This window comes from Lepus europaeus, chromosome 20 (genome assembly GCF_033115175.1).
Source record: "Lepus europaeus isolate LE1 chromosome 20, mLepTim1.pri, whole genome shotgun sequence".
NCBI lineage: Eukaryota > Metazoa > Chordata > Mammalia > Lagomorpha > Leporidae > Lepus > Lepus europaeus.
The window spans coordinates 27,655,345-27,680,136 of NC_084846.1; the positions used below are offsets into that span (position 1 = coordinate 27,655,345).

At 46.2% G+C, this 24,792-nt stretch overlaps 1 protein-coding gene across 2 annotated transcripts; it reads left to right on the forward strand.

The window, feature by feature from the left end:
- Positions 1 to 204: 204 nt before the first annotated feature.
- Positions 205 to 24,694, forward strand: FAM221A (family with sequence similarity 221 member A). 2 transcript variants are annotated; one of them, XM_062178727.1, is made up of 7 exons: positions 205 to 280; positions 3,086 to 3,259; positions 11,581 to 11,771; positions 12,838 to 13,044; positions 16,893 to 17,000; positions 20,395 to 20,474; positions 24,237 to 24,694. In XM_062178727.1, the coding sequence occupies exons 1-7, from the start codon at positions 216 to 218 to the stop codon at positions 24,300 to 24,302; spliced, it is 891 nt and encodes a 296-aa protein (XP_062034711.1). In that variant the 5' UTR covers positions 205 to 215; the 3' UTR covers positions 24,303 to 24,694. The 2 variants fall into 2 exon arrangements, with proteins under 2 accessions (XP_062034711.1, XP_062034710.1); XM_062178726.1 differs by having other exon boundaries at positions 20,392 to 20,474; positions 24,237 to 24,692.
- Positions 24,695 to 24,792: the final 98 nt, after the last annotated feature.

Genomic DNA, 24,792 nt, shown 5'->3' on the forward strand with positions numbered 1-24,792 from the left:
GCTGGAAGGCGGCACAGCCACACCGCGTGCCGGGCGGAGCTGCACGTGACAGGACGGGCGCCCCGCGGGTCGCGCGCGCCGGCAGAGGGCTCCGGGCGGTGCCAATCGGGAAGCTGGGGGCGGGGCCTGGCGGCGGAGGGCGTGGCGGAGGGCGGGGCCGGCTCCCTGGCCGTGGCTGGCGCGCGGCTCGGGCGCCCTCCGCTTCCGCACCGGCAATGGAGCGGCTGACGTTGCCCGCCGGCGGCGCGGCGGCGGTGGACGAGTACCTGGAGTACCGGAGGTGAGGGTGCGGCCCTGGGACGAGTGCTTGGGGCGCCGAAGCAGGGCGGCGGCGGCGGTGGGGGGGTGTCCCCGGGAATCCGTGCGCGGGCTGCTGCGGAAGGTCCGGCTTATTGTCAGATTTCGGGTGTCCACAGCGAACGTCGTTGCCTTTAGGAGTGGGGCTCCTGCGAGGCCCCTCCGCGCCCCTCCGGGTGGGGGGGCTCTGAACCCCAGATGGACGCAGAGGCCGGGTGTGTGGACCACGACGTCTGCCTGCAGGTGGTCGCCCCAGGCTCGCAGGTGGAGTCACCAGGGGTATCCGGGCACACGGCTTCCCTGGCTGACTGCACACTTGCGACTGTCCCGCTGGTGTAGTCGTGGGTAAAGCTGAGAAGTGCCTGCAAATTCTGAGCAGGAAAAGCTCGCACGGGGAGCCTGATGGGTCAGACCCCATGCCCGGTTCAGGTGAGTCCTGGACCCCAACAGGGACCACCCAGCCCATACCCAGGGCACAGGCAGGTACTGTAGCCTCCAGCTCTCCAGGCTGCCTCCCGCTGTGCCCCTATCCAGCTGCGAAGCCTTAGTGTCCACCGGTGGCTTCAGTGTTTGTATACCTGCGTAGATGGTGGACCTCTGGTAGCCTCTTGCCTGGTCCAGAAAGTGTTAAGGGCAGTTTCTAGTGGGAGATTATTTTTGCAGGCTTACACAGGAACACTTTCCCTGTCAAAGAGATTATCCGGTCCTTTGTGGGCTTGAGGGTTTGAGAAGTGGGGAGGGCAGGGACCCCTGCTGCAGGCGTCCCCTGGGAGCTTGTTGGAAAGGTAGTCTGAGGTTCACTCCAGACTTATTAAACTGAAGCTGTGTTTGAACAGGATCTCTTGGGGATTCTGGAAAAAAAAAACAGGAAAGTTTGAGCTGTGCTGGTTTGGAGCTTAAATACCAACTTTCTTTAAAGATTTGCACGTATTTTTTTTTTTTTTTAAGATTTATTTATTTGAAAGGCAGAGTTACACAGAGAGAGAAAGAGAGGAAGAGAGAGAGAGAGAGAGGTCGTCCATCTGATAGTGCACTCCCCAATTGGCCGCAATGGCCAGAGCTGCGCCAATCCGCAGCCAGGAGCCAGGAGCTTCTTCTGGATCTCCCACGCAGGTGCAGGGGCCCAAGGACTTGAGCCATCTTCTACTGCTTTCCCAGGCCGTAGCAGAGAGCTGGATTGGAAGTGCAGCAGCCAGGTCTTGAACCAGTGCGCATAGGGGATGCTGGCACTACAGGCTGTGGCTTTATCCAGTACGGCACAGGGCCAGCCTCAGATGCAGTTATTATTATTATTTTTTTTGACAGGCAGAGTGGACAGTGAGAGAGAGAGAGACAGAGAGAAAGGTCTTCCTTTTGCCGTTGGTTCACCCTCCAATGGCCGCCGCGGCCGGTGTGCTGCGGCCAGTGCACCGCGCTGATCCGAAGGCAGGAGCCAGGTACTTATCCTGGTCTCCCATGGGATGCAGGGCCCAAGGACTTGGGCCATCTTCCACTGCACTCCCTGGCCACAGCAGAGAGCTGGCCTGGAAGAGGGGCAACCGGGACAGAATCCGGTGCCCCGACCTGGACTAGAACCCAGTGTGCCGGCGCCGCTAGGTGGAGGATTAGCCTATTGAGCCACGGCGCTGGCAGATGCGGTTATCTTAACTGCCCATCTAAACCCCCACTCCCTGAACAACTTATTTTGTACTTTCTTTTCTTCGAGATGCCAACTATATTTTTTTTTCTCCATAGAAATAGCAGGGGTTAAATTTTTCTCATAAAACTGTGCTTCTGAAATTAAGCAGTTATATACCTGAGTACCTAACAGAGAGATGAGGTTTTGAGCTTGTGGGGATCCACGTTGTGTTTAGGGCCCATGTCAGCTTAAACTTCCGGCCCGGGATGGGGGTCACATGGCTTCTGCATGGACATTCTTGGGTTCTGTTTTTAAAGGAGGAAATCATTAGAATATTTAGCAGTTTTGGCTCTGGCTTTTAGTGAGCATGTTTGCTTCAGAATCAAAGGAGAAATTGAGATGAATGTGGTAATCCTCACGGATAAACCTTGGTCGGTACAGCTGGATGTTACAAACTGACTGACTTTCTCATTGATAATTCTCTTTTATATGACAAGTCTAGGGGAGAAAAAACTCCTCCACCATCAGGGAGGCACTTACATAATACTAAAAGGCAGGTTAACGAAAGAAAAGCTTACAAATTAATGCAAATTTTATTTGAACTGTGAGCCTTCAGAAAATGAAGATAAAAAAACAAAACAAACAACAACAAAACAAAACCCAGAGACTCCTGTGTGTGATTTTTATGCTATGTCTGAGAGTAGACAGTCATGGAGAACTATGACTGAAGATGGAAGGCATGTGATCCAGTGGTCATAAACTTGGGGAGCTGAGCAAGGCCTGTTTGTTCAGGTTCTTCTCTGTGCCTTGCGGGCTAAGTATGTACCTTTCCTCCATTAAAGGGAAGGTACCACGGGAATGTTTTCTGACTTGTTGCAGCGGAGAAGGGAAGGGGAGGGTGAGGGTGACCTGCTTGTTCCTGTTACTCAGGTGAGCAGCTGCTGTATTCTGGGGAAGCGTGTCGTGAACTGCATCCAGAGGAGAAGTTGTATGACCAGTGTGTGTACTTTGGCTACCAACATGTACCTAAAGTAAAAAAAAAAAAAAAAAAATCTAAGTTAAGACGGTCTTTCCTTTGACTATGCACCTATAGTGTAATTTGAGGGTTAAGTAATTTTACCCCGGAAAACAAATACTCAAGATTCAAGGAAGCATTTGTTGTTGTTGTAGAATTGTTGGTGATGATGATGGAGGGAAACTTTTTACTCCTGAAGAATATGAAGAATACAAAAGGAAAGTTCTCCCCGGGCGCTTACAGAACAGGTTATTCGTGAGCTGGAGGTCACCAGCAGGAATGGATTGTAAACTTGTTGGCCCAGAAACGCAGTGTTTTTGTACACATAGGTAAGATATTTTGTTACTGTTTTCTGCTGATTAGCAAACAAAAGAACTAGCAAAGCATATCCTCCTACAAAGAACACTGTGATGATTAAGAATCATTTTAAAAATAAGCCTTTATGTAATACAGTGGCCATTATATAAGGGTCTTTTTTTTTTTTTTCTGAGCTGTGCTTTAAAAATTTCTGTTGTATTCTATTAGAACTCATCATGCTTATTGCCTTAAACATCTGTTCTCTTCCCATCAGTTAGAAAAATATACCGGGGGGCAGGGACACCCATCCTGTAACCCATCTGCAGAAGCATTTCTCCACGTTTACTATCTGCCCTTTGAACCTTAACTAACTGCTGGGGGATATAGCTCTTTCAGCAAATAACAATACAAGCAGACTGTTTTTTATTACAAATGATCGTGTTACAAGGAAAGCAGCAGAGGGAAGGAGGCGCATGAGGCCCCCGTCACTGACTGGTGTTGCCTGTGTCCGAGGTTTGCATTTTGCTTTGTGCGCGCTCTGCTTTAAGTTTTACTATGTCCTCACAGTTGTACAGGTCACAGTCACCGAATGTAATGCATGGTTTCAGGCAGCAACCTTAACTTTCTGTCCTAGGGAGCCACTGAAGGGCAGCCACCCTGTTTCGATGGCAGTTTCTGGGGCTCTTCCTAGGAGGCTCTTTGATGATTGCTGTTTGGTGTCTTGCAGTTTGCCAAAGGTTGGCAGGCAGCTGCTGGGATGAGGGATGCTGTATATAGACTTTATGCTCACCTGGAAAGGCAACCTCCCTCTAACCTCTTTTTTTTTGTTAATTTTAAGATTTATTTATTTATTTTAAAGGCAGAGTTACAAAGAGGCAGAGGCACAGAGAGGGAGGTCTTTCATCTGCTGGTTCACTCCCCAAATGGCCACAATGCCTGGAGCTGGGCCGACCTGAAGCCAGGAGCTAGGAGCTTCTTCCATGTCTCCCATGTGGGTGCAGGGGCCATCTTCTGCTGCTTTCCTTGGCCATTAGCAGGGAGCTGGATCGGAAGTGGAGCAGCTGGGATTTGAATTGGCGCCCATATGGGATGCCGGCACTGCAGGTGGCGGCTTTATCTGCTACACCACAGCGCTGGCCATTCACTCTAACCTTGTGGAGGAATGGAGCACCAGGGATAGCTTAGCATCTTTCGGAATTGAAGAGGGGTTTGATAAATTTATTGTCCCCTGGCCGGTGCAGTGGCTTAACAGGCTAATCCTCTGCCTTGCGGCGCTGGCACACCGGGTCTAGTCCCGGTTGGGGCGCCAGCTTCTGTCCCGGTTGCCCCTCTTCCAGGCCAGCTCTCTGCTATGGCCCAGGAAGGCAGTGGAGGATGGCCCAAGAGCTTGGACCCTGCACCCCATGGGAGACCAGGAGAAGCACCTGGCTCCTGGCTTCGGATCAGCGAGATGCGCCGGCCGCGGCGGCCATTGGAGGGTGAACCAATGGCAAAAAGGAAGACCTTTCACTCTCTCTCTCTCTCTCTCACTATCCACTCTGTCTGTAAAAAAAAAAAAAAAAAAAAAAAAAAAAAAAAAAAAAAAAATTATGGCCCCCTTATAATTTGTGCTTGTGAGAATGCAATGCTGGTTTCTTAACTATCTGTGGTTTATATAGCACGGAATTGACCTTCAAAAACCCAACCCAGCTTAAAGGGAGAAGCTGTTCTTTAGTGCTGCTCATTCAGTGGTATCTCTGTCCAAGGCCGATTCCCCTCGCCCCCATTATAAAAGTGGTATGAGGTTTTTGAGGGTACCTCAGAAAGTCTGTGGAGGGAACATGTTGGAGTCTCCACGTGGTGTTTTGTCATGCACACCCACACATTTATTCAGCCCCCTCACAGAGAAAAGGGGCTCTCTGTCCACAGCCAGCTGCTGTGCATCCCTTTTACGCAGCTGTGTAACTGTTTTTCTTCACGTAGCCCACTTGTCAGCAGACACAGGGGTCTGTTTGCTTGGGGCTGTTCCAGTGGGGTTGTGACAGCGAAGGAAGGACAGTAGCGTGGGGAAGGGAAGCTCCCTCCAGAAAGGGCCTCCCTCAGAATCAGTCTGCCAGAGCTTCCCGAGCAAGGGTTTGCAGAGTGTGCAGGATGGAGCGAGGGGGGAAGGGGTGTGGGAGGGCTCTTCCTGCCTGCGTTTTACCTCCAGGGTGTAGAAAAGGGGAAAGTGGGCACACTTCCTGCTCACACAGCATACTTCATTCAGAAATCTGACTCAGGCTGGTTTCTGCAACGTTCCTTGTTTGTGGTGGCCCGGGTCCTCTGAGTGCAGTGTTCAAGGTGAGCCCTCCAGGGCGGTCCTCTGGGAAGCCCCCTCTGAGAGTGAACTGTGTCATTGTTCCTGTGCAGCCCCTGCCCCGGCCTTGCCTGAATGGCACACTCGTGGTTACCTATTTCGTTGTCAATTATGTGTGTGTATAAATCCAGCCACTGTTTTCACAGGAGTGAGTATTACATGTGGTTATACAGTCATGGCAAATAAGACTTTTTTAAAATAAAGATTTATGTATTTGTTTATTATTTTAAAGATTTTATTTATTTATTTGAGAGGCAGAATTACAGATAGAGAGGGAGAGGATAGAGAGAAAGGTCTTCCATCCACTGATTCACTCACCAAATAACTGCAACAGCCGGAACTGGGCTGATCTGAAGCCAGGAGCCTGGAGCTTCTTCCGGGCCTCCCACGTGGGTGCAAGGGCCTAAGGGTTTGGACTATCCTCCGCTGCTTTCCCAGGCCATAGCAGAGAGCTGGACGGAAGAGGAGCAGCTGGGACTGCAGGCGGCGACTTTACCTGCTTCGTCACAGTGCCAGCCCCCTACAAGACTTTTTTTTTTTTTTTTGTCTCTTATCACACTTTATTTTTTAGAAAAGAGAGAAAAAGAGTATGATGTGTGACATACGGCAGACGGTTTCATCACAAATGGAGGTACAGTCCTTCCTGATCAAGTTTCCGTATCATTTGAGAAACTGGTAGGAAACTCAAGGTCTTCCTTCTTTGGAAAATTATAGTATGGGGGCCGTTGCTGTGGTGTAGTGGGTAAAGCCTCTGCCTGCAGTGCTGGCATCCCATATGAGTGCCACTTCTAGTCTGCCTTCTGATCCAGCTTTTTGCTATATGGCCTGGGAAAGCAGTAGAGGATGACCAAGTCCCTGGGCCCCTGCACCCATGTGGGAGGCCCAGAAGAACCTCCTGGATCCTGGCTTCTTGGCACAACTCCAACCATTGCAGCCATTTGGGGAGTGAACCAACGGATGGAAGACTTGTCTCTCTGTGTGTCTCTGCCTCTCTGTAACTCTGCCTTTCAGATAAATAAATAAGTAAATAAATCTTTTAAAAAACACCATAGTATGTGAACTCAAATACAGGCACCAGAATGGACAGAAATTCAGATTTATACACAAGAATGTCAACTCTGAGGGCAGGTGTCCCCAGGCCTGGTATACAGACAGCACTACACAAATGTCCCTGGTTAACAAAATGAATGAACATCATTCCTTCACTCAGCCGGGCAGGGCAGGTGGTCACGCAAACACAGGGCTCCCATCTAGTAATAAGATCGGCCTTTTTCTCTGAGCGCGTCAAGTGCGCACTCGTACTAAAGGCCTGGGCCCACGTTGCTCTGTCAGGAGCTCACGCGTGTCCCCTGCAACAGGAGCAGACCTCCAGGCCAGGACTCCGCTGGCTTTGTGCCCATGGTCGTACGGAAAGCCGGACGGTGTCCAGCCCGTCCCTCCAGCTCCCTGGGTCAGACTCCAGCGAGGGACGCTCTCGGGACCGCGTGTGGCTACCCTACTCGCTACCTGAGACCTCGTGAGGGAGACACAACCAGGACAGGAAGTGCGGCTGAGCTGTGCCCTTAGCCTCGCGCCCCAGGCTGCAGGCGGTGGCACTGCGCCTCTCTAGCTGGTCACTTACCCCTGAGGACAAATCCAGCCTCCCCACACCGCGAGAATGTTTCACAAGACTCTTCCGGGAGAGAACAAAACGAACAAGGGAACAGCCACCCAGCCCTGCACAGCTCGCAGGGGCGGCACTGCAGGTGGGGCGGAGGGTGAGAGGGAGGTGCGGCTCTAGAGACGCCCCGGCTGGTCCTTGAGCAGCGGATGCTTCTCCTGGCGTCCGGGGAGGAAGGCGGCCCTGGCGTGGCCGAGGCCTACGTTCAGGCCTGCGCCGCTGGCCGTGATCCCAGCGCTGTTCTCTATCCGTTTGTATTCCTTGTGTTTTTTTGTACACATAGAGGGTGAGCACTGTGACCCACAGGGCCAGGCAGCTGGCGGTGATCATGACCCTGTTTGCCACTCAGGGGTGACAGTAACACGTCGTCGTCCACTGGGTGCCCAGAGCCATCGCCCCAGTGCCTCAGCCAGCTCGGGCGTTGACTGTGCCATCCCTTTACAAGACTTTAATACCAGCACATAGGCTAGTAGTCCAGTGGTGGCCGCAGCTCAGCTGGGTGGGAGCCTCGGGGGCAGGCCGGGTGGAAGAGCAGGTTAGGCGAAGGGGAAAAGTATAGTTTTGGCTCTTCCCTTGCTTTAATCAAGTCTACCTGTTTTGCATATGCTCTTATGATTCTGTGAAAGATTTTACTTGAAGAAAGGATTTCATTGATAAAAAGTGTAAAAAATATTTTCTAGCTATTTACTTACACATTCCTTTTGTTCATATATGGATATATATTTGCTATTGCAGGTACTTTTAATACTCTCTTTACCCACAAAGCTTTTTCTATATGTAGAATTATTTTCTTAAAGTCTATTTTCTACAATGGACTTTCTGGGTTAAAAGATATCTATTTTGTAGATTATTTATTTATATTTATTTATTTATTTATTTATTGACAGGCAGAGTGGATAGTGAGAGCAGTGAGAGAGAGCGACAGAGAGAAAGGTCTTTCTTTGCCCTTGGTTCACCCTCCAATGGCCGCCGCGGCTGGCGCGCTGCAGCCGGCGCACCACGCTGATCTGAAGGTAGGAGCCAGGTGCTTCTCCTGGTCTCCCATGTGGGTGCAGGGCCCAAGCACTTGGGCCATCCTCCACTGCACTCCCGGGCCATAGCAGAGAGCTGGCCTGGAAGAGGGGCAACCGGGACAGAATCCGGTGCCCCGACCGGGACTAGAACCCGGTGTGCCGGCGCCGCTAGGCGGAGGATTAGCCTGTTGAGCCATGGCGCCGGCCTATTTATATTTATTTATTTTAAAGATTTTTTTATTTATTTGAAAGTCAGAGTTATACAGAGAGAGAGAGGGAGAGAGAGGGGGGTGGGGTGGGGAGGTCTTCCATCTGCTGGTTCACTCCCCAACTGGCCACAACATCTGTGGCTGTGCCTATCTGAAGCCAGGAGCTTCTTCTGGGTCTCCTTCGTGACTGCAGGAGCCCAAGGACTTGGGCCACCTTCTGCTGCTTTCCCAGGCCATAGCAGAGAGCTGGATCGGAAGTGGAGCATCCAGGTCTCGAACCAGCGCCATATGGGATTCTGGCATTTCAGTCCAGGGCGTTAACCTGCTGCACCACAGCGCTGGCCCCAGACTGATTTATTTATTTCAAAGGCAGAGTGACAGAGTTCTTCCATCTGTTGTTTTTCACTCCCTGAATGGCCTTAGTAGTGAGGGCTGGGCCAGGCTGAAGCCAGGAGCCATGAGTTCCATCTATGTTTCCCACATGGGTGACCGAGACCCAAGTACTTGAGCCATCAACAGCTGCCTCTCTAGGCGCATTAGCCCGACCTGGCTGGGAAGTGGGATAACCAGGACTTGAACCAGTACTTCAGTAGGGGATGTGGGTGATCTAAGTGGCAGCTTAACCACTGTGCCATAAAACCAGCTCCAAAAGATGGGCCTTTTAAATTTTATCAAGGTGGAGGCCAGTGTTGTGGCGTAGCCGGTGAAGCTGCTGCTTTCAGTGCCAGCATCCCACATGGGTGCTCGTTCGAGTCCTGGCTGCTCTACTTCCCATCCAGCTCTCTTCTGTGGCCTGGGAAAGCAGTGGAGGATGGCCCAGGCCCTTGGGCCCCTGCACGCATGTGGGAGACCCAGAGGAAGCTCCTGGCTCCTGGCTTCAGATCAGCTCAGCTCCGGCTGTTGCGGCCAATTGGAGAGTGAACCAGAGGATGGAAGACCTCTCTCTCTGCCTCTCCTTCTCTCTGTGTGTAACTCTTTCAAATAAATAAATAAATAAATCTTTAAAAAAAATAAATTTTATCTAGGGGCAAGTGTGTGGTGCAGTGGGTTAAGCCGCTGCTTGGGATGCCATCATCTCACATCATACCGGAGTGCTGGTTTGAGTCCTGGTTAGTCCACTTAGCATCCAGTTTCCTGCTAGTACTCCTGGGAAGGCAGCAGATGATGGCCTGTGTACCTGGGCCCTTGCCACCCATGTGGGAGACTTTGGTGGAGCTCCTGGCTCCTGGCTTTGTCCTGGCCCAGCCCCAGTCGTTGAGATCTTTTGGAAAGTATACCAGCAGATAGAAAACCTGTCACTCTGCCTTTGAAATAAATAAATGTTTTAAAAAATTGAAAAAGAATTTCTTAAAACTTTATTAAATAGGACTGGTTCTTTTGTAACACTTGATAGCAACTGTTTGTAAATTACATAATTATAAAATACATATTTGTAAGTTCTAGGTAGTTTTAAAAAAGTGGCTTTTTTGCTGAGTGAAAAATGGTATCATGGGGCCGGCGCTGTGGCGCAGTGAGTTAATGCCCTGGCCTGAAGCGCCGGCGTATCATATGGGTGCCAGTTTGAGACCCGGCTGCTCCACTTCCTATCCAGCTCTCTGCTATGGTCTGGGATAGCAGTAGAAGATGGCCCAAGTCCTTAGGCCCCTGCACCCACATGGGAGACTGGGAAGAAGCTCCTGGTTCCTGGCTTTGGATCTGCACAGTTCCGTCCGTTGTTGCCAACTAGGGAGTAAACCATTGGATGGAAGAACTCTCTCTCTCTCTCTCTCTCTGCCTCTTCTCTCTCTGTGTAACTCTGACTTTCAAGTAAAAAATAAATAAATCTTAAAAAAAAAAAGAAAAATGGCATCTCATAGTTTTTACTATGCATTTCATAGATATTGCATTTCAATATCAAGAACAATATAATAATAAATTTTGTTATTTTACTGTATAGCACCTTATGAGAAGAAAGCAAATAGCCTATTTAAAAATGTGATTTACAGTCTCCTAAAGAATATGCTATTAAAATATTAATTTATTTTGAAGTTAAAAGTTGAAAATAAAATTTTATTAAAATAAATTAGCACATGTTTATTTGGTTTATTTAAATTTTAAATAGCAAACCTATAAAAGTAAATTTACATAATGTACTTTGATAATAATTTTTATGAAGAACATTTTTTGTTTGTTTGTTTGTTTTTGTTTGTTTTTTTTATTCCAAAACACTTTGTCCAGATATGACTGGATGAAACCAGAAATATCCTCTTGTGTTATGGCTAACTCAATCCCAGACCTTGCTGCAGGCTCTGCTTTGTGTTTTCTTGAGATCATCAATGGACTTTATGGTTTTCAATGAATTTAAGCAGGGAATATTTTCTTTTGTGCTGGGAAACACTAATTAGTTCCACATTATGAAGAACATTTTTGTGCTCTGTCTTCTGTGTGAGTACTTCAAAAAGTTTATAGAAAATGAAAGTAAAAGATATCTATTAAAGTTTTGAAGTTTATGCACAAATGTTTCATGGTCTGCATTTTCTGTGAACTTTTTGAAGACTCCTTGTATTAAGGGAATTATATATTTCTTTATATTGCTTTGAATTTTTTTTTTTTTTAATTTTTGACAGGCAGAGTGGATAGTGAGAGAGAGAGACAGAGAGAAAGGTCTTCCTTTGCCGTTGGTTCACCCTCCAATGGCCGCTGCGGCTGGTACACCGCGCTGATCCGAAGCCAGGAGCCAGGTGCTTCTCCTGGTCTCCCATGGGGTGCAGGGCCCAAGCACTTGGGCCATCCTCCACTGCACTCCTGGGCCATAGCAGAGAGCTGGCCTGGAAGAGGGGCAACTGGGACAGAATCCGGCACCCCGACCGGGACTAGAACCCCGTGTGCCGGCACCGCTAGGCGGAGGATTAACCTGTCGAGCCACAGCGCCGGCCCTGAATTTTCTTAAATAAAAATCTGAAAGAATGAAGATGTTCTGTGTCCAAAGCAACTTAGCTGAGAGATGCTGCATGCATCAGGGTTTATCTCCACGTTGCTAACAAGAACAACAAAACAAAAAGAAGAAATTAAAGACTCGTACTTGGATTTAATAGAATAGAAATTGTAATTTTTGGCAATGTCTGCATTGCTTTTTGTATTTCTATTTTTTTTTAAGGTATAAGCAACATAAAACTGACTTTGAAAAGCTTCCGCAGCAGCGCCCCATTGAGCTGCCCTGCCGGGTGGCCGGCTGCCGCTGCAGGGCGTTCCTCTACGTCCCTTTAAACGGTGCCCAGCCCATTCGCTGCCGGTGCAAACACTATGCTGATCAACACAGCGCTGCTCCTGGCTTCACGTGCAATGCGTGTGAGTGTATATATACCCTATTTTCTTTTTCTTTCTTTCTTTCTTTTTTTTTTTTTTGACAGGCAGAGTTAGACAGTGACAGAGAGAGAGAGAAAGCTATTCCTTCCACTGGTTCACCCCCCAGATGGCTGCCACAGACAGCGCTGCGCCGATCTGAAGCCAGGAGCCAGGTGCCTCTTCCTGGTCTCCCACGCGGGTGCAGGGCCCAAGCACTTGGGCCATCCTCCACTGCCTTCCCAGGCCACAGCAGAGAGCTGGACTGGAAGATGAGCAACCGGGACAGAACCAGCGCCCCAACCGGGACTAGAACCTCGGGTACCAGTGCCGCAGGCGGAGGATTAGCCTAGTGAGCTGCAGCGCTGGCTTATATACCCTATTTTCTTTATCCAGTCATCAGCTGATGGACATCTGGGTTGATTCTATAGCTTAGCTATTGTGAATTGAGCTGCTGTGAACATGGGGATATAGACAAATGCTGATTTCATGTCCTTAGGGTATATTCCCAGAAGTGGGATGGCTGATTGATTGATAGATTGATTTTCAGATTTCTGAGGAATCTCTAAACTGTCTTGCATTGTGGTTGTACTAGTAGTAGAAGTAGGAACAGTGGCCAGGCGGGTACTCAGGGGCTGGAGGTAACAGAGGGGTCAGGAAATATAAATTTTACTGGCTTTGGCCAAACTCAGTGTTTTTAGTGTAGACAGTTTAGTATCCATGTTTTTAGAAGTTTGGCCTGGTTTTTAGCCTAGTGATTAAGATATCTGTGTCCCCCATCAGACTTTCTGGGCTCCACTGCCAGGTTCGGCTCTTGACTCCAGCTTCCTGCTGTTGTAGGCTCTGGTAGGACATGGGGTTGGCTCAAGTAATTGGGTTCCCACACCCACATGGGAGACCTGGATTGAGTTCCCAGCTCTGGCTCCTGGCTCTGGCCCTAGTCCAGTCCCAGCCCTGGCCATTGAGACATTTGCAGAGTGAACTAGCAAAAGGGAACTCTCTATCTCGCAAATAAATAAATATAATTTTAAAATAAGGTATAAGTGTTTAATCTTTCTGCATCTTGATTCAGGTTCCAAGTGTTCAGGATTCCACAGCTGCTTTACTTGTGCTTGTGGTCAACCTGCATATGCCCATGACACAGTGGTGGAAACTAAGCAGGAGAGATTGGCTCAGGGAAAGCCTGTGGGACGAGATGTTCCTTACGCAGCAATGGGAGGACTAACTGGTTTCAGCTCACTGGCAGAAGGCTACATGCGATTGGATGACAGTGGGATTGGTAAGTGATGACAGATGAACTATGAGTGTGTGTTGTTTCACAATAGCGAAGCCTTCTGTTTGTTAGCACTTTATATTTGTCATGGTTTTTCAGAAGATATTAATTTTTATTCTTTTAAAAAATTTATTTATTTATTTGAAAGAGTTACATAGAGAGAGAAGAGGCAGAGAGAGAGAGAGAGAGGGCTTCTGTCCTCTGGTTCACTCCCCAATTGGCTGCAATGGCCGGAGCTGTGCCGATTCGAAGCCAGGAGCCAGGAGCTTCTTCCAGGTCTCCCACATGGGTGCAGGGGCCCAAGGACTTGGACCATCCTTAACTGCTTTCCCAGGCCATAGCAGAGAACTGGATCAGAAGAGGAGCAGCTGGAACTAGAACTGGCATCCATATGGGATCCAGCACTGCAGGCGGTGGCTTTACCTGCTGCACCACAGCACCGGCCCCATTTTATTCTTTAAAAAAGGTTTATTGCCACTATATAACCTATTGTTATTAGAGAAAATTTAGAAAAGACAGAGGAAAAGACTATTCCTATCCTAATAGTTGGACCCAAATCCCAGTCTACATCCCTTGTCTGTAATAACTCAGTAATATTTCTTTTATTTGGTGTGATACAGTTTATGTGTTATCCTATTTTATACAGTGTTTGCTAGTATAACCACTTTATTTTGGAAACACAAAGGTATATATTCATGTAAAAATACATGCATATATATATGTATACCTGTAGTCATATCCATAACAAGGTGTGTCTGTATATATATGTACACAAATATATCTTCTTGCATACTTATAAACCATAAAGAACATAGGGAAAAGTTTAATAGCATGTATCCCAAACTATTGGAAACAGCTGTACCTTTCTGAGAGTTGACTGGGGTTAGGGAGTTGACATTCTTTGTCTACTTTAAACACTGATTTTTTTGGGATGGAGATTTTTTTTTTACAACAAACATGTATTTTGTCTTATTTATTAAAAAATTAGTTCAAATATGGGGGTGGACATATGGTGCAGGAGTTAAGATGTCGCGTGGGAGGGCTGGTGTTGTAGCATAGTGGGTAAAGCTGCTGCTTGCAATGCTGGCACCTCATATGGGCAGTGGTTCGAGTCTCAGTTGCTCTGCTTCCCATCTAGCTCCCTGCTAATGGCCCTGGAAAAGCAACGGAAGATGGCCCAAATGCTTGGGCCCCTGTCACCACCATGGGAGACTTGGAAGAAGCTCCTGGGTCTTGGCTCCTGGCTTCAGCCTGGCCCAGCCCTGGCCATTGTAGTCATCTGAACCAGCAGAAGGAAGATCTCTCTCTCTCTCTCTCTTCTGTGTGTGTTTCTCTCTCTGTAACTGTGACTCTGGCATTCAAAATATATATATATATATTTTAAGATACTGCTTGGAGCACCTGCATCCTGTGCAAGAGTGCTGTGGTTCAAGTCCCATCTACTTTGCTTCTGCTACAGCTTCCTGTTGATGGGTGCCCTGGGAGACAGCAGGTGATAGCTCAAGTACTAGGGCCCCAGCTGTTGCAGGCACCTGGGGAGTGACGGAAGATCTCTCTGTTTCCTTACTAGGGTGCATGTTAACAGGAAGTTGGAATCAGAAGTGGAGCCAGGGCTCAACCCCAGGGATACCAACTTGGGGTGTGGGCATCCAAAGCAGGCATCCCAAGTGGCATCTTTTTTTTTTTTTTCTTTTTTTGAAAGGCAGAGTTAGAAAGAGGGAGAGATCAAGATCTTCCATCTACTGGTTCACTCGCAAATGGCTGCAACGGCCAGGACTGGGCCAGGTCGAAGCCAGAAGCCTGAAACTCCATCTGAGTCTCCCTCATGGGTAGCAGGGGCCCAAGCACTTGGGGCCATCTTCTGCTGCTCCTAACCAGTGCCCATATAGGATGCCGGCAGTGCAGGTGGTGGGGTTTAACCCAGTGCACCATAATGCTGACTCCCCAAGCGGCATTTTAGCTGCTGCACCAAGTGCCTGCCCCCGTTATAAACAATCTTGCCAAGAAAAGCCTTGTACTTGCCCCCTGGTGTCCTTGGTATTTTAAAATATTGTCTCCATTTTTTTGTCTACTATGTAACTACGTGGAATTTTGAACTTATCTTTCTGGAAGTCTTGTACAATTCTTAATTAAGTTTATTTCTATTTAATCTCTTTCTTACTGGCTTTTTTTTTTTTTAAGAGATTTATTTGTTTATTTGAAAGGCAGAGTTATGTAGAGGCATAGGCAGAGAGAAAGAGAAAAAGAGGTCTTCCAACTGCTGGTTCACTCTCCAATTGGCTGCAGTGGCTGGAGTTGGGCCTATCCGAAGCCAGGTCTCCCATATGAGTGCAGCGGCCCAAGAACTTGGGCCATCTTTCACTGCTTTCCCAGGCACATTAGCAGGAAGCTGGATCGGAAGTAGAGCAATTGGCACTGGAACTGGTGTTCAGATCTGGCACTGCAGGTGGCGGCTTTACCTGCTACGCCACTGTGCATGTCCCTAAATTTAATCTCTTAAAAAATTAGGTATCATACATGAGGCTTTCTCTTTCATTATTTTTTGTGATTATTGTTTTTGCATAAAAAAGCAAATGTTTTCTCTTGCTTTTGTTACCAGTCTTAATCTTAGTTTTTGTAATACTTTTTTTTTTTACAGATAATGACATTTTCATCTCTTTGCAGTATTTATGGCTCATCTTACTTTTGACTAATCAAAACAGTGCTTTCAGAACAGTGCTAAGTAGTAGTGTTGGTAGCTGGCATCCTTGCCTTTTTGTGACTTTTGGCGTCTTATCAGTTAAGTATCTTCAAGGGATAAAGAACGAAGATCTCTGCCTTTTGGCCCCTGAGGGGAGATGGGGTGAAGACAGGTGAGAGTGAGGAGAGGGAAAGGAAGATGTCTTTGTCCTGACTTCAGGGGAAGTAGGGAATGGGACACAGGGACTGCTCTGTTGAGCACGCACCGACCGTCGGTTCCTTTATGGTACAGGGGTCTCTGATTCCTAGCTCTCAGGGGTGCTTGGAAGGCATTGAGCAGCTGAGAGGCAGCAGGCCTGGCCTGGCATCTGTCATAGCAGGGGCCAGAGCCCAGAGCAGATCAGAGCCGAGGGATCCAGGGGAGGAAGTGGCAGGCATTGAGGGGTCTTGTCCTTGAGAGGGCAAGTGTGAGTTCCTGTGAGCTGGGGCCAGCGGTGAGCTGAGCTGAGCAGCTCATGGGCCAGCCTGTGCCCCTTCTTGTATATCCCCCCTGCCACGTGGGCGAGGGGCTGGGGGTAGGGAGGAGATAGGGATTGCCCACACTGTTTCCACTGTAAGGCAGGTTCACCTGCATGGGGGTGTGGTGTTTGTGAAGAGGGTGGAGCTGTTTCTCTGCAGTTTCAGTGTTTTGGGACCGGGAGTCCGTGTAGTTAGCAGTTGCTCTTTGTGGTTTGTGGTTTGGGGTTGTGGATGTGCCCTCATTTTATCGAAGAAGGAACTTTCCATCTTTGTGTTTAGTTGGTTTCCTAGCAAGGAACAGACACCTCTTCGCCCAGAGGGGCCTGCCAGTTCTTTGCTCTGGATCATGTTTTGTAACTCCGGGGTCTGTGCTGGTTTGGCACTTCTGTGCTGAGATGCACTTACATCATTGCGTGGTATTTTTTCCACTGTGATAAAGGTTTGTGAGAAATGTGTTGAGAAAGGCAAAAGTACTTTTACCCTTTTGCCTTTACTTCATAGGGCAGCTAAAAATCTAAATAAAAGTTTCTGTTATATGAAGGATTTTCCTGCTGGCTCTGTTGCAGTTGCAATTTATTCCACATTAGAAATAAGACCTAGTTTGTACCCTAATAAATAGAGATTGAATTTTCATCCTCTGTTTATTTTGTTCCCAGGTGCACCTTCAGTTGAATTTTTAGATTCTCCCGGTACGGCTGCAGACCACCCGTTTCTAAAAGCGTTCCAAGCACCGTCCAGCTCTTCTCCAGAAACACTGGCAGATGGTACTGAAATTAAACTGAGCAATACTTTTGCATGTCAGACATGTGCATATAGAACTTTGGTTTGTTTTCTAGGCTTCTGTCTTTATTACTATAATTTGACTTCAAGTGAATCTATCATTTTACTTTCCTTTATAGTGATGAGGCCCTGAGAGAAAGCAAGCAGCTTCTTTTTATGCTGGAAGAAGTTGCTAAGTCTGAGAATTGTTGCAGTTCTGATAATACTGTAATTTAAGTTGTTATTTAAATTTTTTAAAAAAGATTTATTTATTTATTTGAAAGTTACACAGAGAAAGGAGAAGCAGAGAGAGAGAGGTCTTCCATCCTCTGGTTCACTCCCCAGTTGGTTGCAATGGCTGGAGCTGAGCCGATCTGAAGCCAGGAGCCAGGAGCTCCTTCTGGGTCTCCCATGTGTTTGCAGGGGTCCAAGAACTTGGGCCATCTTCTACTGCTATCCCAGGCCATAGCAGAGAGCTGGATCAGAAGAGGAGCAGCCGGGACTAGAACGGGTACCCATATGGGATGCTTGCGCTGCAGGCCGCAGCTTTAACCCGCTACACCACAGCTGGCCCCTTTAAATTTTTTGAGAGAGAACCATGTCTCTCATGTAGGTGGCAGGAAACCAATTACCTGGGCCATCACTGCTGCCTCTCAGGGTCTGCATTAGTAGGAAGCTGGAGTCAGGAGCAGAGTCGGGAATCAGATCCAGGCACTCCAGTGTGGAATGTGCATGTCTTAACCACAAAGCCAAAAGCCTGCCCCTATAATTTGAGGTTTCAAGATTTTTCTGGTACATTATTGTAGTGTTAGAATAAGAGGGCTCCCTTGTGGATGGATTGCGTGGATCCTTTGGGTTCTCTTCAAGTGATGTAATCCAATGATAACCATAACCATAGCTTGGCAGGGTTTTATTATTTATAAAGTAAGAACAAACAGAATTTCTCATTTTAAAAAAATTACCTATTTATTTATTTGAAAGGCAGAGTTACAGAGAGGGATAGGCAGAGGCAGGGAGATAAGTCTTCCATGTACTGGTTCACTCCTCAAATGGCCACAATGGCCGAGGCTGGACCAAAGGGAAACCAGAAGCCAGGAGCTTCTTCCAGGTCTCACATAGGTGCAGGGGCCCAAGCACTCAGGCCATCCTCTACAGCCTTCTCAGGCCATAGACCTGGATCGGAAGAGGGGCAACCGGGACATAAACTGGCGCCCACATAGAAGCTGGTGCTGCAGGCAGAGGAGGCTTAACCTATTATGCCACAGCTTTGGCCCCTCACAAAACTTTTTTTCAGCACATGTAACATATGATTGCTTGCTTCTGGTCATTCCCTTTGATGAGTTTGGTAGTGCACCATTCAAACACAACTCACAGCCAGGCATGTGGCCTAGAGGTTAAGACGTGTGCCTCACATCAGGGTGCCCGGCTTCTCCTGCTTCCTGCTAGTGCAGACAATGGGAGCAGCAGTGATTCCTCAAATAATTGGTTTCCTGCCCCTCATGGGGGAGACCTGGACTGAGTTTCCAACTCTTGGCTTCAACCCTCGGCTATTGGAGGCATTTGGATAGTGAACCAGTGGATGGGAGTGCTCGCTCGCTCTCTACCTGTCCATTTAAAAAAACAAAACAAAAAACACCTCAGTGAAGGTGAGTGAGCCTTCAAGAGGCTTAGCTCATATGATCCGGGACCCGGCATTTCCAGGGGAATGGATACAGAGTACGTATTTCAAGCAGTCTTTCTTATTTGTTCAACAAGGCTTTAAATGAAGAGATGATGGTTGTACTCTGTTGATTCTCTGTAGTTGATGTTTCTATGTTGCTGGTTGAGGGTGGATTCGTATGCTTTCAGAACTGGAAGAACTGGTGTTTAAGTTGATACTCTGTTTTCCTAGGCTCTTGGGCTCCCTACAGGGAAACCCAGATTTTTTTTCCTGAAGCAATTTTCTTTTTTTTTTAACTTTTTTTTTTTTTGACAGATAGAGTTAGATAGTGAGAGAGAGAGACACACACACAGAGAAAGGTCTTCCTTTGCCGTTGGTTCACCCTCCAATGGCCGCTGCGGCCGGCGCACCACGCTGATCCGAAGCCAGGAGCCAGGTGCTTCCTCCTGGTCTCCCTTGCGGGTGCAGGGCCCAAGGACCTGGGCCATCCTCCGATGCCCTCCCGGGCCATAGCAGAGAGCTGGACTGGAAGAGGGGCAACCGGAACTAGAACCGGCGCCCATATGGGATGCCGGCGCCGCAAGGCAGAGGATTAACCAAGTGAGACACGGTGCCGGCTCCCTCCTGAAGCAATTTTCAACACATGAACTAGTATTTGATTAATTTTACAAAGGGAATGCCATGAAAGATGGTTAAAATATTTTAGTTGCTTTTCAAAATTTTGTTTATTTGAGAGAGAACAGGTACCACCTGGTGGTTCATCCCCAAATGCTGGAGAGCTGGGAACTCAATCTAGGTCTCCCCTGTGGGTGGCAGTGACTCAGCTACTTGGGCCATCACTTGCTACTACTTCCCAAGGTCTGCAGTAGTAGGAAGCTTTAATCAGGAGTGGATCGGAGACTTGGACTCAGCCACCTTTCTGATAAGGGATGTGGGTGTCCCAGCTGATTTCTTTTTTTCTTTTTTTAAAGATTTATTTATTTATTTGAAAGTCAGAGTTACACAGTGAGAGGAGAGGCAGAGAGAGAAGGGGGGGGGGTCTTCCATTTGCTGGTTCACTCCCCAACTGGCCACAACGGCCAAAGCTGTGCCAATCCAGATCCAGGAGCCTCCTTTGGGTCTCCCACATGGGTGCAGTCCTTGGGCCATCCTCCACTGCTTTCCCAGGCCGTAGCAAAGAGCTGGATTGAAAGTGGAGCAGCCAGGACTCGAACTGGCTCCCATATGGGATGCCGGTGCTTCAGGCCAGGGCTTTAACCTGCTGCGCCACAGCACCACCCCCCCAAACTGGTTTCTTAACCACTATGCCAAATGCTAGCTCCTAAAGTATTTTAGTTTTGAGAAATGTTGAAGTAGATAGTATCCACTCTATGACACTATAGAAAGCCAAGCCTTAGTAATTTCTATACATTACCTAATAATTGTAACATGGATTTTTAGTCATGAAATCTAAAACATAATTAAACAGAATTCAGTGTACTCTTATATGGAATAGCTATCTAGTGTTATTTAATATGAGCCAGTTAAAAATTTCAAGAATTTTTGCCAGTGAAAATTATTTTTGCCTTATGATGCTGTTCTTTACGAATAAGAATTATAAGTAGAATCAATTATCCATTTAGGTAATTTCTGGCTTGAGAAAATAAAACATTATCACTTGATAGGAGGAAACTTTTATTTATTTTTTTAAATTTCTGGGAAATATATAATGTTTTTTTTTTTTTTTTCCTGGTTAGCAGGTACAAGTAGTCAAGGTTCTACCTTACGGAAATCTGAAGAGGACGATATGGCTTTCTTTGAAAGGCAATACCAGGAAAGGGTAGGTTTGAAGAAATCTACTTGCATTAAGCATTTGCTTGTAGCAAAAACACTGTAGAATGATTATATATGGAATATGGGACATCATTAAAACTAATTTATAAAGTCTTACAGCTGGTATTAGGTCTGAGGCTTAGAATAATTTAGACACAAATAGCATGAAGGAATAATATGATGTAGGAAAACACTCAACAGTTCACGGCAAAATGGAATTAGAAGATAATGCGAATTTTCTGTGAACTTTCAAAGTACCCTTGTATAGTACACTGATTGATTTATGAAGGTCATCAGCATTGCATACACAAATAAAGTGATCAATAATCAATATCAGCCATCAGATTTGTAAATTATCTGTATCTTGAATTTTTTAAAAATACACATACCTTTTTAAATTTAAAAATATTTAGTTGTCAAATAAAGACAATATATTTTTAATTTTTGATAGGCAGTATTTCTTCTTAGAAACTGTTGGGTATATCCAGACTCAAAAATCACTCAGTAGTCTTTAAGGAAGAGAACACTAAAGATAAACGTATTTTAACAATTCCCAGGACTCAATAACTATAGTCTTGATGTGTTCACAGCTTTTGGTAATGGTCATTTCTGTCAGTTCCCTACCACATTGTAAATGCCTTGGGGATAAACATAGTATTTTATTCATTTTTGGTTTTTCCCTGGTACCTAGTTCAGTACCTTTGTAATAAGTTTCCAATAACTATTTATGGAAAATTGAAAAACATTAACACAAAAGTAATTGATATCCTCTTTCATATATGTCAACGACTTATACTTTTGGTGAGTTTCATGGCAATATTTCTATTTGAGACTTTTGTTTTTGCTCTTTGCTAGATGAAAGAACGTTGACTTATTGAGGTGTGAGGAATGGTATTTCAGCTGTCTGGCTGAAAGTGCTTTCTTGAGGATTATTTTTTAGTTGCTTTGCGGGCATGAAGGGAAGGACACTTCTGTCACTTTTTGTTGTATCCTCTTCCAGGCTGACAATAGCTCATCAAATCACTGAAGGTGTGAGAAAGGCAGAGCACGAAGTACATTTGCCGTACAGAAGCAGAGGCAGTGAGTAGGAGACAGAGAGGCCACCGATTTGGTGGCTGTTGAGGGCCAGCTTCTGGACCACAGCAGGTGCCTCCTCGCAGTGGGGTGACAGCTCTCTGGGACCGCCACTCTGACTCAAGAGGGCTCTGCTTTCTTTTTTTTTTTTTTTTTGGCTCTACTTTCTGATCACCTCCCAGGAGCTCCACCTCTGAATACCATCACCTTGTTGATTAAGCTTTAGCATGGGAATTTGGGAGGACACAAGCACGCAGACCGTAGCAAAGAGAAGAGGTAGTGAGACAAGTGGAAGAGAGAGCTCAATGGTCGGAGCAGTGAAAGAAAGGACTGTTCTTGTAGCAGCAGCATCGTGGGTGGGACTTACACTCCTGTCAGTCTCCATTCTTGGAAAATACCCACTCTAGGTGTACACATTTTTGGAACATACATAGCTGAATTTAAGTTTTTCCTCGTAGTCTTATGGACGAATAGGTTCTTGAGCCTGCGTTCCCCTCCAGAAGCCTCAGAAGTGATGATTGCCTTGCAAATGTGTTAAAGATATTTGCTTGTGGGAAGATAATGAAAAGAGTTCTCTGTCAGTGCTTTCAAGGGCCTACCCTGTCTGTTTATTATAAACGAATCTGGAATTGCTGGACTTGTCAAATGCAGTTTATACTTTTCCGTCCCATGTGATTTATCAGTGGCAGCTTACCAACTCCCTAGCCTGTGTGGTTAACGGAGTATAAACTAAAGCGAAGCCTGATGGCTTCTCAGAGCCGACCCGTCCCCTATTCACTGCTGGGATTGTCCCTCTCCAGAACCACTGAAGAGAGGAGGATTGTCGGGAAGCTGCCTCTGATGGCTCAGTGCCTCCCGCAAGAGCAGTGCTCAACATGCACTTGCTTTTTGCTTGTATCGGTGGCAAAATCCATTGGCAACCTTTGGCATAGGGGACGAATCTGTGAAAAGTGCAAGCTGACTGATAACTGCAGCCTTTGTGGTAGTTTACCCATTACTTTTAGACACAATTTTAAAGTTGCCTTTTTTTTTTTAAAGACATTTATTTTATTTGAAAGGCAGAGCAACACAGAGGGAGAAACAGGGAGATATGTCTTTCATCTGCTGTTTCACTTCTGGGCCAGGCTGAAGCCAAGAACCAAGAGCCAAGAACTCCGTCTTGATCACAAGGGTGGCAGGAGCCCAAGTAGTTGGGCCACCTGCTTTCTCAGGTGCATGAACAGGGAGCTGGATCAGAAGTGGAGCAGCCAGGATCCAGACTGGCACAGGCACTCTGATATGGGATGGTGGTATTGCACGAGGTGATTTAATGTGCTGTATCACAATGCTGGCTCCATTATATATATATATATATATATATATATATATATATATATATATATATATGCTGTGGATGGTCTCGTTTTCCTAAGGGGAATTTCATTAAGGAAAAGTATCAGAAGTCTTTTAGGTTCAAAGTACTATGTTCATGCTAGGAAATTCAAAGAAAGAAAGAGGGAAAGAGAGAGGAAGAAAGAGGGAGAAAGGAAGAAAGAAAAAGAGGAAGAAGAGTATCTTTGCTCTTAGGATTTTAGAAGGATGTATTTGCTAAATCCTGTTTCAAATGAGCAAACGTTGCCTTGACTTTTGTTTGTTGTTTAGCATTTTTGCTTTTTACACATTACTACAAATCTAACATGTAATTTATATATTGGAAGGGAAAAGGGACTAACATTTGAGTGCTTTCTCAGTGTCTAGATCTTTATATATGACAGGGTCTTCAAAATGCTCATGGAAAAGTGTACTATTAAAAAAAAAAAACCTGCATGGGCTAAAGTTTTTTTGTACCCAATAAACTTATCTTTTAATTTCATTTTCTACAAATGTTTTGAAGTACCTTGTATATTATTTATACCTTAAGAACAACCCTGAGAGGTAGCTATTACTGTGACCTTTTTTACAAATGAAAAACTGTGGATTAAATACCTTGTCTAAAATGCTAATACAAGAGTCCAGGTAGGATTTAAATGCTCTTCTGTTAGACTCCAGAACCCATCACCTTTGCCTTAGAATAGGGGACTCTTTGGGGGTCCTTCATGTGACCTCTTGGCTGCAGGAGGGATGAGTGCGTGGTTTCTGAATGGGATTCCAAAACAACTCCAAGAGGAGAGTGAGTGAGATAAAACGTGAGGAAGAAACAGAGGTTGGAGTCATCTGATTTGATTACTGGGAATTTTTTACTTACAGTTTGGTGGGGTTGGGAAGACTGATTCTACTAGGCTCCCGTTGCTCTAGAAGGTAGGAGGCCGTGCCTCTGCCTACTGCGCCGTTTGTTTTTCCCCTTTCTCTAGCAAGGGTAAGGCAGTGTTGCTGCCATTGGGAAGATTTCTTGTGATTGAGTGGTGGTGAGGAAGAAGCAGGTGGACTTCCTTCTTTGCGGTCCTTAAGCCCATAGCAGAAGTATAGAGGTGTCTGAAAAGTTGGAAGGCCACTGCTTAGGCGTGTGTGCCGCTGCTTTGCGTTAACCTCGGTGGAGGAGCTAGTGTGGGACTCAAGCCTGCCCTCCAGTGTGGGATGCTGGTGTTGCAAGCACCGCTGCACCTACTGTCCCACAACGCCTGGCCCCTAGGACAGGAATTCAAATGAGGTGTGTGCAGCCTTTCTTTCTTCGAGTGCTTTACAAATGATTATATCAGTGGATGCTTTCAACTTACAGGTGAAAATGGAAAAGGCTGCTAAGCAGAAAGGCCAAGCTCCACTGCCATCAACTACAAGGCCATAATGAAGACAACTGGGCAAATCACAGCCGGCAACTGAACTGTCTTTTCATGGTTCTTTTCATGGAATAATATTGTTCATTTTCTCTTGAATTAATTTCTTTTTTTTTTTTACTGTATAAATATATCTTTTTGGATGTTTAATTTATTTAAATAAGTGAAAGTACCTTATATTATTTTTGTCAAAATTTTATCACTTTATACTTTGTATATGCTTTTGCTCTTTCCTAACAAATGAGGTTGTTTTCATAGGAGGCAAACCCTGAAAATACAGTAAATATGTTTAAGTCTATCAAAATTTAATTTTTCAGGCTATCTAAAAAATTAAAGCTGTTATTTGAAAATATGTAAGGGCCACTTTGCCATCTAAAATAATAAGTTGAAATTATTAATTATTTTATTGCTCAAGCTTTGTAATGCTGGTTTTTGATGTATGTTTTTATAAATAAACATGTACTTTGAAGCTACACAACCATTTTATAGTGATACGTGGTC